Source organism: Amphiprion ocellaris, chromosome 11 (genome assembly GCF_022539595.1).
Source record: "Amphiprion ocellaris isolate individual 3 ecotype Okinawa chromosome 11, ASM2253959v1, whole genome shotgun sequence".
Classification (NCBI taxonomy): domain Eukaryota; kingdom Metazoa; phylum Chordata; class Actinopteri; family Pomacentridae; genus Amphiprion; species Amphiprion ocellaris.
Window position 1 is genome coordinate 25,781,137 of NC_072776.1, and position 14,242 is coordinate 25,795,378.

Genomic DNA, 14,242 nt, shown 5'->3' on the forward strand with positions numbered 1-14,242 from the left:
GTCAGTGAAATTGAAGTTGCTTTCCAAAAAATGTGATTAGCCAGAGTTAATTCATGATTTAACAAAGGGAGCAATTAGTTTTTCACATAAGGCAAAGTACGGTAGGTTTGGATGGCTTTCTTCCCTTAAAACATTAAATCATCATTTAAAAACAGCATTTGTGTTTACTTTGGTTTGTCTAATATTTAAACTGTTATTGTCTGCTTTTTTAAAAAAAAATTTTTAGTAAAGTTTCATTATTATGGACATTTCATTTAGTAGACTAAAAGATGTAAAACTGTGAAGCAAAATGAGTGAGGAAAATGCCGTGATTTTGACACACAAACAATGCATTAAGCTCTCTTTGAGAAAAGATATCAGATAGATATTGGTGCTGAAATATGGGAAAATTCTTTCCTAAATCACATAACATAACTGTAAGTACCGTTTCTTGTGCGAGCATCTGTAAATTTGTTGGCTCAGTTCAGACTTGCGCTGTGTTGAAAGTGATACAAAACTGGTACTAGGCCTGACCTAGTAAAATTGCCAGTGCAACTTTTTTTTTTTTTTGGCCTTTTTGTCGGCTTTTTTTTTTTTTTTTTTTATTAGATAGGCGTAGTGAGAGACAGACAGGAAACAGGGGAGAAGAGTCGGGGGAAGACATGCAGCAAAGGGCCGCGAGCGGGAATCGAACCCGGGCCAGCTGCGTCGGGGACCAGCCCCTGTACATGGGTCACCCGCTCAACGCGTTGAGCTATACGGGCGCCCGCCAGTGCGACTTTTAAGGAAGAAAAAAAATTGCACGTTCACCAAGAGGCTGAGATGTTCAGCTGCTGTCAGATTCACATAAAGGACATGCAGCCCATTCCATTGTGACCATCCACAGCTTCAGTTTCACTGTTTAAGAAATCAGAAATAAGCTATGCTCTTACTTACTGCAAGACATTGATCGGCTGTGATTGACGCAGATTAAGTCTGTTATTTTTATTATAATATTATTATGCATTATACATCACTTGGTTTATTGTCTGTGGTCTTGTGTGAATGACAAATATTGGGTGCATATCATGGCTCTCTCTGGCACTGTGTGGGGGTTTCTCTGCATTAGGCCATAAGGAACATTACCAGAAAAGTTACTTACTTGAATGACTAGAATGCCATCACTTTAACAGACTGGTAAAGCTGGCAATGTTCCATGTCCAATGTCTGAAAGGGCCTTTACTATCTTCAAACTAGTCTGGTTTGTAGCTTTTTACTAGCCTTTACCGTCTGTACCAACTCTGCAGTGATGAGGACAGCCAGCATCATAATGTTGCATGACCTTTATTTGTTTTTCCTGGACAAGACAAAAAAGTATGCAACTGTTTAGAACTGTACTTAAATTTGAGCACATGTACACAGAATATGGCTGATGAATTATTTTGGCATCTCAGGCCAGGTGCTCAAGTGGTTGCGGTCTTACCTGTCAGAGATCTCAAATTGTTTTCTTCAACAACGTGTTCTCTGAGTCTTGTGCTGTTAGGCATTGGGTATCACAGGGGTCTGTACTGGGTCCACTGTTGTTTTCTCTCTATCTGACACCTTCGGGTCAAATTTTGCATTCTTTTGGGATCTCTTTTCATTGTTATGCAGATGATCTACAGTTATACATGCTGTTGGTCCTTCAAAGTGAATCTGACACTGATATTCAGGCCTGTCTCTCAGTTGTTAGGAGCTGGCTATCAACTAATTTCCTGCTTCTGAACTCTGCTAAGACAGAAATGATGGTTACTGGACCTGCAAGACTTAATCCTTTCTTTGCCAACTTTACTCTGTCTTTGGGTGACGATGTTATTCATTGTAAAGACAGAGTGAAGAATCTTGGTGTGCTCTTTGACAAAACTCTTTCGTTCAAGTTCCATATTAAAGAGGTGACCAGAGTGGCCTTTTTTCACTGCAGAAACATTGCAAAGATTAGACTGATTCTGTAATTTCAGGATGCTGAGGTCCTAATTCATGCTTTTGTTTAAGCACGGTTAGATTACTGTAATGTCCTTTTATCAGGTCTGCCAAAGAGCCTTCGCAGTCTGCAGATGGTCCACAACGCAGCAGCTCGTGTTCTGACCAGAGCGAGTAGATATGAACATACCAATCCGGTGCTGGCCTATCTGCACTGGCTACCTGTTCAGGTTAGAGCAGACTTTAAGCTGTTGCTACTAACATACAAAGTTGTAAATGGAATTGTACCTGTCAAATTCGGTGAAGCCGTATGTCGCCACTTGTGTTTTGCGTTCCCAGGGCACTGGGCTTCTGAGTGTCCCAAAAGTTCATAAAAAGACAGTAGGGGAACGGGCTTTTTCTTCCCGTGCACCAACATTGTGGAACAGTCTACCTATTGAAATCAGGCAGGTATCTTCCATTGATGTATTTAAAACAAAGCTGAAGACCCACTTGTTTACTGTTACATAAGACTCTTAAATTGTTTGTTTTACTGATGTCTTTTTCATTGTTGTTTTTGTTTTAATCTGTTTTTATTGTTTTTATCTCTATGTACAGCACTTTGACTGAAAGCGCTTTATAAATAAATTTATTATTATTTTGACAGTAACTTAATTTGTTGATATACTGTTCACACTGGCTGCTGCTATGAATGATGAAATTACTTCTCAAACATACACAACTACAACTACTTGCTCCATCCAAAGGGCACATAAAACACTGAAGACTGTAACCTTGGTACTAAAACATAACATTTAATAGATTAATTTCTGATAAATTTAGGATCATTAATGCACTTGAAGGACAATTTTAAAGAACTCAGCAATTGATGTTTATCTTGCAAACCAGAGCAATTAGCTCCATTCTAAGAAAATAAATACAGAGATGTTCTTTAGTACAAACATTCATAATCAGTTTAATTATCAACATGAGACACAAGATTGTATACCAATATTACAGAGGTCGTATTCCCAAATTATTTGAAGAATAAACAATCAAGTACCAAAGATAAAACCATTTTGTTGGTTAAGTGCAGAGAATGAATTCAGTAATATCCCAGCTCCTGGAAAGAAACTGCTTTCAAGTCTGCTAACACTGTAGCATCGGTATCAATTTATAGACAACAGCAAGCTGAACATGCAAAGGCTGCGTATCTTTTAGGCTCTGTGCAGACGCCTCTTCTCTCCGATCACATTATCACTGATGGTCAGTAGATGGTACAGATAATTACCTCCTGTTCGTGGCTGTGCACATCCCGTAACACTTTATGATGTTTTCAGTTGCTCTTCCAAAAAGGTAACTACAACTTGGGACAGGCTTGGAACAGGAATTTAGCTTTCTTCTTCATGGATCCTCACAACATTACTTCAGGGACTACTTTAAGAAATAAATGCTAAATTAAATAGACAAAAGATGTGGGTTCTGTAAAGCGTCTTGAGACAATTTGACTGTAATTGGCGCTATATAAATAAAATTGAATTGTGATTTAAAGGCAATTTAACCAAAGATAACCCACATTTCAAAGGTTAAGTTAGACTGTTAGCATTTATAAGGACTCGTTTTGTATTTTTCTTTCAACAATAACATTTGATGAATATTTTTGTCTTTATGTGGTTGTTTTTAAATTTTATGTGGGTACATAAAGCAAACAGTGGAGCACAAAACTAATGAAACTAATTTTAATTCTTTGAAACAGAAAACGTGTGCAAACAGTTTAGCTACATCTATCTCACCAGCTGGAACTAGCAGAAATGCAGTCACTGCCATTTGGTTTTTAACTCTTATGGTTTTGTGTTCTTGTGAACTTTTACTTTTTCTCTTTTGTTAGTGACTATGTCACTAATTCAGTCATGATAAAGATATTAATCTTTTAACCATTCTATTAGTAGCTTTTAGTCTCCTTGTGGCTGTGGAGCGATGGTTACATCATAAACTGAATATAAGAGATGGATGTGTTTGAAATGGAAGCCAACGTGGAAGAATAGGATGGCCATCATCTGGCTCCAAACGTGTAAGTCTATGAGAAAATCACCCTGTTTCTGACTTGATCAGTTACCTCAGTAAATATTTTCATAATGAGCTTGTGGTTTCAATCAATAGTCTAAAAACCTTTTGAATAAAATCATAACGTTCACTTTCCAAATTTCTCATTTCGAGGAAAACAGACAATAAAGCAGGGAATGTTTTAAAGTGGGCCTACGCTGTGATTAACGTCAAAACTTGCGTAGAACCAGTATGTTGCAAAGAGTTTATTGTTTTTATTTCAAAAGTTCTTGATTCTGATTCTTTAAGCGGCAGGTGATTAGGGGTACTACAATAGTACAATCCAGGTGTTACACTGACGTATGATTATACTTGAGGGATTCACTTTTTAACAATGTTTTAACCAGTGAGGTTACACAGCCACAGCCTGACTGCACATCCCCCTTTAAGGAAGGCGGTCATGTAGGCTAATGAGTTTGTTGTGAAGAAAGTTTCTCCTGATTTGTGTAAGAATTAGCAGCACATTTCTGCAGTCACAGTAAAATGCTGCAGTAGTAAAGTTACTTTAGCCAGCTGCAACGAGGCTTAACAGACAGAATAGCTACTGACAGTCTGTGGGTTATGTTCACTGTCACGGAGGAAAAATAAAGACTCTATGTTCATGTTTCATAGTGAAATTAATTATAAGCTTGTAAAAACAATTAAAATTAATTTCTCTTGTTGATTCCTTCATAATCAGACTTTCTGCTGTAGTTCCTGATTCTTAACCCTCGTGTTGTGTGAGACTGGGACAGCTGTAACTGTAAATACTTGTTTAGCAAAAAATGACACTGTAAAAGAAGGGTACCTCACACTTTTGGCCAACAAATATTGGTTTGTGCAACTCCTTATTATTCTGAATCTCTACAAGAACGCAGTTAGCATGACCAACAGAGCCACCGTAGCCACATTCGTGGGAAACAGGTAGAAATAAACCAGAATTGTCCTTTAAATGTGTTCAATACAGACTGAGCCACATGTCCTTTTTCTAAGCCAAGGTCTCTAATAAAAAAAAGAAACCTATTCATCTTGAATGGCAGCAGAACACAGTTACTCTAGCAAGACTACACAAAGAAGCTGCTGCCTCTGGACAGCTACATGAACAGAAACAGACTGTCAGGAATTCTCCAATAAAACAATTTATTTTCACTCTTGGCAAGTCAGAAAATTATTGAAAAAGTGTAGTGTAGTGAAGATGGTAAGCAGCCCAGTCTTATTTTTATTACATGTGGTTAAAAGAGTTAGTGTGGAGAGGCATTTGATTGAATATAAAATGCCTCTATATGGTAGCAAGCAGTCCTTTAATGCAGTTTCTACAAAGGCTGATTGACGGCTTCAGAAGATTTGTTCTATACATAAACACTGAAAAATGGCTACAGAAAAATGGCAAGCATCTCAATACATACATCTCACTTTCTAGGACATGTTCTAGTACAAACAAGAACAAAACAAGAAAATAGTCCAAAAGGACAGAACGATTTCAAAAAACATCCTGAGGCAGAACAACAACAGAAAACTGACCCTATAATGGCTCAGACATGTGAAAAGAAAAACGCTTACAGTTTATCCAAAAGAAGTTATAACTCAGTGGATGTGTTGAACTGCAACATACAAGCATACAATATGAGCAGCTTCAGAAGAGACCGCAGAAAGGGCTCTGTTCCCTCTGTTGTGTGTTTGTTGTCACATCCACCTCAAATATGTTTTTATCAATAGATTAGCCAATCCAAAGGATGATTTCCCTTTCTGACTCACTATAGTGAAATTACACTGAACCCCTCAACATATTTAACAAATGATGCCATAAACTCACACTTGAAATATGTCTGATAAAATAAAACTAAATGAGCCAGTGTCCTTAATAACAAACAGGAATTCCTCAATTAAAATACAAACATTATGAAGTGTTTTTCTCAAAAACAGCACACTACAGTACACAGTACAGTATGAACAAAAAAGAAGAGTATGCAAATGCATCTAAACAAATGACAGCTATTTTTATACCAATTAAGTCACTAAACGTGTTCAGAACTAGTAACAGTGGCTACAACACTATATAATAGTGTGTGTGTGTGTGTGTGTGTGTGTGTGTGCACGCGCGCATGTGTGTATGCGTGTGTGTGTAGCAGCACTGATTGATCTCAATTTAAAATCACTGCAACTGCCAAAACACTGTATTAAGGGTGCAGGATCTACAGCCTTTTAATTTAAAACCACTGGTAGCAAATCGTTGGTAAGACGCGTAAATATATGAGAGAAAGATCTTCTAACCCCATAAATCTTCAGTCCGTCCAAACTTGTAGATCAGAGTGCTACAGAAAAAAAAAAAAACAATTATATATATCATTGTAAGAAACTGCTTTAAACAATCAGCACATGTGGCCAACAGAACGGGTTGCTGTAGTAATTAAGCATTTCAAAACACGCAGCCATGCAGCATGCAAGTTTTAAAATAGTCAAAATAATCTGGTGTTTTTCCACAAACATACATTTAAAAAGGACATCTCCACTGCAAATGTGCTGTCATTTACACTATCATAGATTAACAGTGAAAATACAGCAATCATAATAAACAGTCTCATATTCAGTAATACATCAAGACAGACAAGGTAGTCCCACCAATGAAACAATGTACAATAAGGCCAGATTGGGTACAATGAATTTCTTTAGTGTTGCAGTGGTATAGTCACCAAAAAAATCTAATATTATACTGTGAATCAAAACATACTTCTATCAATCCCATGCTTGCTTAAGCAAAGGATTAATAGGAATCTACTTAACTGAGAATATTCTTCACTTTACGGTAATATTATCCAATTTATTTCCAGTTTCTTTCCCTGTGCCATTTTGTCAGATAGTATGAGCATTCCTGTTGAAGTCCAGTATTATGTTATTATTCTTTGGTATATTTGTTGTGCCACTTGGCTGAAGCTGTGTTAAGTCTGCAGTGGTCAGAAAATGGGATAAGATCCAAACATACAACAATATTCCATTTTTTGGAATACTACAGCTAGCATAATTAGGTTTTTCAAAAGTGGGATATGATCCTATTGACAAGCATGCAATACCAAGCAAGTTACATATACCAAGGGTATCTTTTCGTAATCTGGCTCCACTTAACCTAACAACTGCAGTCAGGACAAGCAATCTAAATTGGCTAGTTATCAACTCAGGGATTCAACACAGCGTTTCTGAACCTGCATATGAGCATGGTCTTGTGAAAGAGGCAGAGCTGGCAACAGATGACCAATTGCAAACATGGACAGGTCTACTGGCACCAGAGTGGCACATTTTACAATAATATTAGACAAATTCAAGTATGTTACACACATAATAAAGATTTAAAGTAATGGCTTCAGCGGCCAAAGCAGGAGGGAAAATTGCAAACAACATTAGACTGTGTGGACTCGTAAGTGAACAGGCTTGTCAAAATCACTACCAAATTATTTGGGCATGAGTGGATCTCACTATAATTTCAATTGCATATTCTGATAAATTAATGTGCTGCTTAGATGTATCCTTCTGGGGTGTAAGATGGTTTAATTGTTTTAGCTACAACCCTGGCAGTGTTACACAGTATTGGTAATGAGTAAAAATTTTCATAAAAACATATTTCAAAGCGTGAATATGGCTGACTCTCATATGGTACAGCAAGCTACAAGTTCTATCCAACTTTATATATTTCTCACAAGATGAACACACTACAACCCTAAACCAATATGAGCAGTTTAAAATATAATACTGGCTAAAAACAGCACAACTCAGTCAGGAAGGAAAGCTGAAATAACTTTTTCACAAATAAATAATCACATGAAATGGCTTTGAAATTACTTATCTTACCCTCTCACTACCTGCATACTGCAGTCCACAAGATCTTCTAAGAGCGGTGATGCCATTTTTCAAGAGAATTGATTCGTCACGTAGAGTATTTTAAAATGTGTTAGCCTTTAATTAGCAACTTCTCTGGTATGAGAAACTTCTGATGAATTGTACTCCTTAATCTGCCTTCCCAAACACAGTAATGATTAATGAGTAATGAGGTCTAAAGGGGCATCAGGGTCTGTGTAGTTTGACTCACAGGTTGTAGATTGCAGGTAGAAACCTGACATTAGCTGATAATCTCAGTCAGCATTCTCCCCTCTTCTGCAATCTGCTAATTACAGATAGCGGAAGGTTGCTTCCTTCTCTACAGAAAAAAACCCAACAACTGGCTGCAACCTACTGCACTAAAAAGTACATATTCCACAACAAACAATCTAGCCATCACTAGTTTGAGGGAACGCTGAAGCCACAGCCTTTGCTTAGCCTTGTCCACAACAATTGCGATTGATTTAAAGAAATACAAACAAGAGTGTGTTTTTCTCACCACAGCAGAATGATATTCTAGTGTAGCCACACCATTATGTTCTACAGAATGGGCAGGCAAAGTAAAACTAGGCTCTGAGTAACAACTGCTTAACTGGTGTCTTTACCTGCAAACTCTACACAACCATGCTACAAACATATGCTAACAACAAGCAAATTAACAACAACATATATATAAATTTAGTGTGTTAACGTGATAAATTATTCAGGCTCACCAGTTCTAATCATTAGCAAAGCTCAGTGTACAAAATGTTCAGGTAATAGCTTCCCACGTGGTGGCATTGATTAAACTGTCAAATGGAAACATTACTTCTATTTGGTCTCTGGAAGCCAGTCGGCCCAGACTTTAACACAACACTGTTGTCTCTACTTAGGCAAAGACTGAGGTAAAGAAGCCTCAGACTGTAACACCTCAGTACAATCACAGTGGACTGAGACTCTTGTAAAAGCATCAACTGATCATATCAGCATTTCCAATCAATTTGTAGCTCTGAATCAGGACATTCAGTACTTGGTGGGATTGTGGATAATGGGAAGCTCTTTTTGTCGCCAAAATATAACCTGGCTGGGCACACAGTGCAATTGGAGCGCTGGCATGTCACAATGCTACAGTTAAGGTTGTGTGTGCTTAATGTTCTCCCTCGAACACCTCAAACAGTCAGCATATTTTACTCTGCTGCTGCATGATACCCCATCTTTAGGGCTACAGTTTGGAAGTCCATGCTCTGGTCTGGGATGCAACTCTGACAATACTGCCTTGGTGCTAAAGAGCATTTTCTAAACATGTTGAAGTTGTGGTACATTTGACACGTTATATGTACAATATGGTGGTTTTATTGACAATGTATACACAAAAAGATTACTCTGAAACATCAACGCTTTTAATCATGGTTTGTGTCTTTCGGCTAGTATTGAGGTTTCAAGTGCTTGTTCATTTATCTCCTCTCTACATCCTCTGTGAGGATGGAAGAATTCATCAGGATACAACAGCAGAGTCATGAGGATCTAGGGAGTCACTGTCATACAACTTAACATTCCAGATGGCTACATGCCTGGTGGATCTTGGCCACATCACAGCCATTACAATCAGGAAACATACAACTTGCCAGATGTTAGGCGTAGAATTCTGTGTACAGATCTACTTTTCTGTCTTTGAGATGCTTAGATAAGTCACAGGTGTCTGTTGACCACTTCTGCATTTGGTTGTTGGCAACTTGTCCCTGACCATCCAACTCAAACATATTTCTACATAAGATATGGTAAATGGTTTGCACTTACATACTGCCCTTCTGTCTCTAACCTCATTTCTTCCAAGTGCTTTACAGTGGTTTCGAAATTTACCCACTCACGCACACACTCCCACCAATGGCAGCAGAGCACTCTTGCAAGAAAGCAACTAGGGGTTCAGTGTCTTGCTTAGCGACACATAGGCACACGGAGGGGCCGGCTATTGATACACCAGCCTTTACAATTTCTGTTTTTCTTTGTCTTTTTTCCCCCCAGAAGTTGCAGAACCAGTAGCTGTGCCTGGACTTGCTGCCACAGTCCACATGCTGTTGTAATGGTCCAGTAACTCCAGTATTTACAGCTTCTAGCAATACCTCTAGTACCGTAGAAAAAACATGTACCGCCACGTTTTCATGTTGTCATTAATCCAAAATGCACCCAAACATTATGTGTGTGTTCTACTCCATGCAATTGCTGCACTGTGCCCTTGGTGGCTGAGTTTAGTTTTTATTTCAACGTCATTACATTTTCAACTGACAGTATCACAAAAATCAAAAAGCACATATTTTTTGCATTTCTAAATTTTTGCAGTTCAGAATTATATAAGATGAGAATTAATGTGAATTCATTTCTTTTCCAGGTATTCCTATCATGTAATATCCCTTACTTGTAACATTGCCACTGAAAATACTGGATAATGATTGGTTGAAAGTATGGATTCTTTTGGCAAGAACAGAAAATAACATGCATTGGGGTTTGATGTGAATCATATACCAACAGCTGCACTGCCTGGAAAAGGTAAACATTTGCACCCCATAGAAAAAAATGACAGGTTTGTGAACTGGGCTTTGCCGCATCCCACTTTCAACTGTGCAGTAGCACTGTCGGTAAGGCAAATAGAGTTAAGTTAGCTTGATAAGTCCATGTACCTTTATGTCAAATGAATACCTACTCTGAAACAAAAATTGGAATATTAAAAACAATTTTTTTTAAAAATTCTTTCCATTTGACAAAAACGGACATCAAAGCATTTTCTTATTTGAAGTAGAATTTATAGAAAATGCTTGAAATATAGTTTTGTCACAAGTTTTATTTTTCTTGATGAAGAACCCCGTAATATATAGTCAAAGCTGTACGGCACAACAGCACATATCGAGAACTCTAAGTGTTTATAATTGTTGATGAAGGTGTTTGGTTGGCTTTTGAATATACTAAATGTCAAGAGTTGTTTCCCCATATGCCACCAGAGTGAGTATAGCCTTAAGTTAATGCTTAAGTCAAGTACTTTGTACTGCAGGGGGTGGGTGACCAGTGTGTAGCTTTGAACACATTTACAAAGCTGACTTGAATCATGTTATACTCACCTAAAAAAGATGAAGGCATTTTGAAAGAACACAGCCAATCCTGGTGCCACCTCTATCTCTGAGGAAAAGAAAATGAAGAGGCACAAGTAAGAGGGATTATGAAACAGATGTGTGAACAAATTAGGTCCTTTAATGCAGAGAGAACAGTGAAGCATAGTAGATGAAATACAATGCAACTGTTTTGTATGAGTGACTGAGCTAACTTTAGCTTCTGTTAAGTCTCTCAGCTCTCTTGTAGGGACAATGACCCATTTGAAAGCATCTTGTCGAGATCCTTTAAAAAGCAACATTCAGCTACATTACTACTTTGTCAATGAGGACAGATCTCATCCAAGACCTTTAGTCAAAGTCAAAGTCAAAGTCAGCTTTATTGTCAATTCTTCAATATGTACATGACATACCAAGAATCGAAATTTCGTTACTCTCTCTTCGTGCAACAGTAGACATTAAATAAACACTTAGAAAATAAGATATTAAAGGGCAAAAAAGAACAAAGGAAACAAAATTAGAGCCGAGCAACAATTAAGAACTAAGAAAAGCAGAACTGAGTGAAATGTAAACATGACCATGAGATAAAGTGACGGATTTAGTGCAGAATACTCAGAACAGTGCAAATGAATAACAACAGTCCAAGAAGTGCAAATATGCTTGACGGTTGAATGTGCTATTACAGTGCAGATCAGAGGTTATTGACCAGAGTTTGTGTATGCGGGGGAAGGGGGTGGTAGAGAGGGCAGAGAGGGGAGAGAGTTCAGCTTCCTGACAGCCTGGTGGATGAAGCTGTTGCTCAGTCGGCTGGTCCTGGTCCTCAGACTCTTCAGTCTCCTCCCTGATGGCAGCAGGCTGAAGAGGTTGTGGGACGGGTGTGTGGGGTCACCTGCAATGCTTAGTGCTTTGCAAGTGAGGCGGGTGCTGTAGATGTCCTGGAGGGAGGGGAGAGAGATACCTACAATCCTTTCTGCTGCTTTCACGACGGCCTGGAGGGTCCTGCAGCAGGAGGAGGTGCAGGAATCGTACCACGCTGTAATGCTGCTGGACAGGATGCTCTCCATGGTGCCTCTATAGAAGGTGGACATGATGGGGGCCAGTGCACTGGCTTTTCTCAGCTTACGCAGGAAGTAGAGACGTTGTTGTGCCTTCCTGACCAGTGATGTTGTGTTTCTGGTCCAGGAGAGATTTTCTGAGACGTACACACCCAGGTACTTGGTGCTGCTCACCCTCTCCACAGCCGCACCGTTGATGTTGAGAGGAGCATGCTGGGTGTGTCCTTTCCTGAAGTCAACAACCATCTTCTTTGTCTTCTCCACGTTCAGAGAGAGGTTGTTGGTGCTGCACCACCTGGCCAGGTTGCTCACCTCACTCCTGTATTGTGTCTCATCGCTGTTACTGATGAGACCCACCACAGTGGTGTCATCCGCAAACTTTATAAAAAGATTGGAGCTGTGCACCGGAGTGCAGTCATGGGTCAGCAGGGTGAAGAGTAGGGGGCTCAGCACACATCCTTGGGGGGCCCCCGTGTTCAGGATGATGGTGCTCGATGTCTTGCTGCCGACCTGTACTGCCTGTGGTCTCCCTGTCAGGAAGTCCAGTAGCCAGTTGCACAGTGAGGTGTTAAGCCCAAGCCGGTCTAGTTTGTGGATGAGCTGCTGGGGGATGATGGTGTTGAATGCTGAACTAAAGTCTATGAACAGCATTCTTTAGATGTATAAGTACTAAATTACACAGCCTACATTTATGCACAATATGTTCACATTCTTATCTATCATGCAATACCATCAGAGACATCTGGCTGGTCATAAATTCAGTCTGAGGCAGGACAACAAGCACAAACACCCAGCCAGAGTAACAGAGTTGTAGAGAAGTGGCAAATTAAAGGGTGAATTTGAAGAAATACAGTGCAGTTGTCTTCTGTATTTGTCACACTTAAATGTTCCAGATCTAACTAATATTTACATTTTTTTAATATTAGACACGGATAACCCACAACACAAAATAGTTTTTAAATGATGATTTATTAAAGAGTTGCCGAAAACCTACATCACTCTTTTGAAAAAGGAATTGTCCCCCTAAACCTAATATCTAGTTGGGCCACCATTGGCTGCAACAACTACAGTTAAACATTTGTGATAGCTTGTGATCAGTCTTTTACATTGCCATGGAGGAATTTTGGCCCACTCTTCGGAATAGTTTTAATCTGGCCACATTAGATGGTTTTCCAGTATGAACTGCCCTTTGAAGGTTTTACCACAGCATCTCAATTGGATTCAAGTCTGGACTTTGACTCTGTGACTCCGAAACCTTACTTTTGTTCTTTGTGAGTCATTCAGAAGTGGACTTGCTTGTGTGTTTCGAGTCACTGTTATTTTCCATATTCCACATGTTTTGGTAATATACAATGTAGAAAATAATTAAATAAAAACCATTGAATGAGAAGGTGTGTCCAAGCTTTTGCGTGGTACTGCATGTTGAGCTAAAGTCAGTTTTCAGTGTCACAGTGGCTCTGTTTTAACCTGCGAGATCTCCATGGTAACTTATGCTGTGGAATCTGGTCCAGATCAGGATGTGTTCAGAGTTTCAGATTTAAATCAGCAACTAAGCATTTCCAGATGATTATTTATGAGCTGATGGAGTATGTTCTATCTGCATACATTTTGAGCTGTACATTACTAAAACCACTGAATGACGCTGTTCAGTTACAGTATGACAGACTGTATTCATCACATCACCATGGGAACCTGACACTTTGGTTGGTGATGCACAAATTGCATAAATGTGTTTTTGTGTTTGGTTTGTTTACTCTGCTGGTACTGTAGGTGATTGAACAGAGATTAGAAAATTGTTTAGTTTTTTAAAAATATCTATTACAGAGAACATTCAATCAGTAACATTAGTTTCACTTTGATTTGGCCACAAAATAAAGTGATATCCTGCAGTATGGGACAGTGTCAGATTAAATGCATTTCAAATACAATATCATGTTTGACTATATGAAGTTTACAGTTTAACAGCTCTAATGTGCAGCTGTCAATTAGAAATAAAGGTACGTGTCCACTACATGCCCACATGCGTTTTTCCTGCATGTAAACATGCCGCATCTGAAAATCGGCTGCTTGGTGGGCATGTACTTGAGGCCAGTAGCCAGTGTTCAACTCCTCCAACCATCTTCTCGAACTATCCTGCCTGCCCCTGATTGGACAAATGCATCGAGCTGTCTGCTCCTGGATTTCAATCTGGACCAACATGGCAGCTCGGTCGCAAACTTTCTCTTTTATTATGAAAACAGTTCAACGAACAGTATTTCTGAAAGC

General features: G+C 38.9%; 1 protein-coding gene across 1 annotated transcript in view; it reads right to left on the reverse strand.

The window, feature by feature from the left end:
- Window positions 1-5,101: 5,101 nt before the first annotated feature.
- LOC111588648 (transmembrane protein 50B) overlaps window positions 5,102-14,242 on the reverse strand; it is a 34,505-nt gene continuing 25,364 nt past the window's right edge. Inside the window, exons 6-7 of the mRNA XM_023299129.3 lie at window positions 10,935-10,992; window positions 5,102-6,290 (exon numbers count right to left, since the gene is read on the reverse strand). Of these exons, the coding sequence (XP_023154897.1) occupies window positions 6,245-6,290; window positions 10,935-10,992 (104 nt within the window). The 3' untranslated portion in view covers window positions 5,102-6,244. The remainder of the gene's footprint in view (window positions 6,291-10,934; window positions 10,993-14,242) is intronic.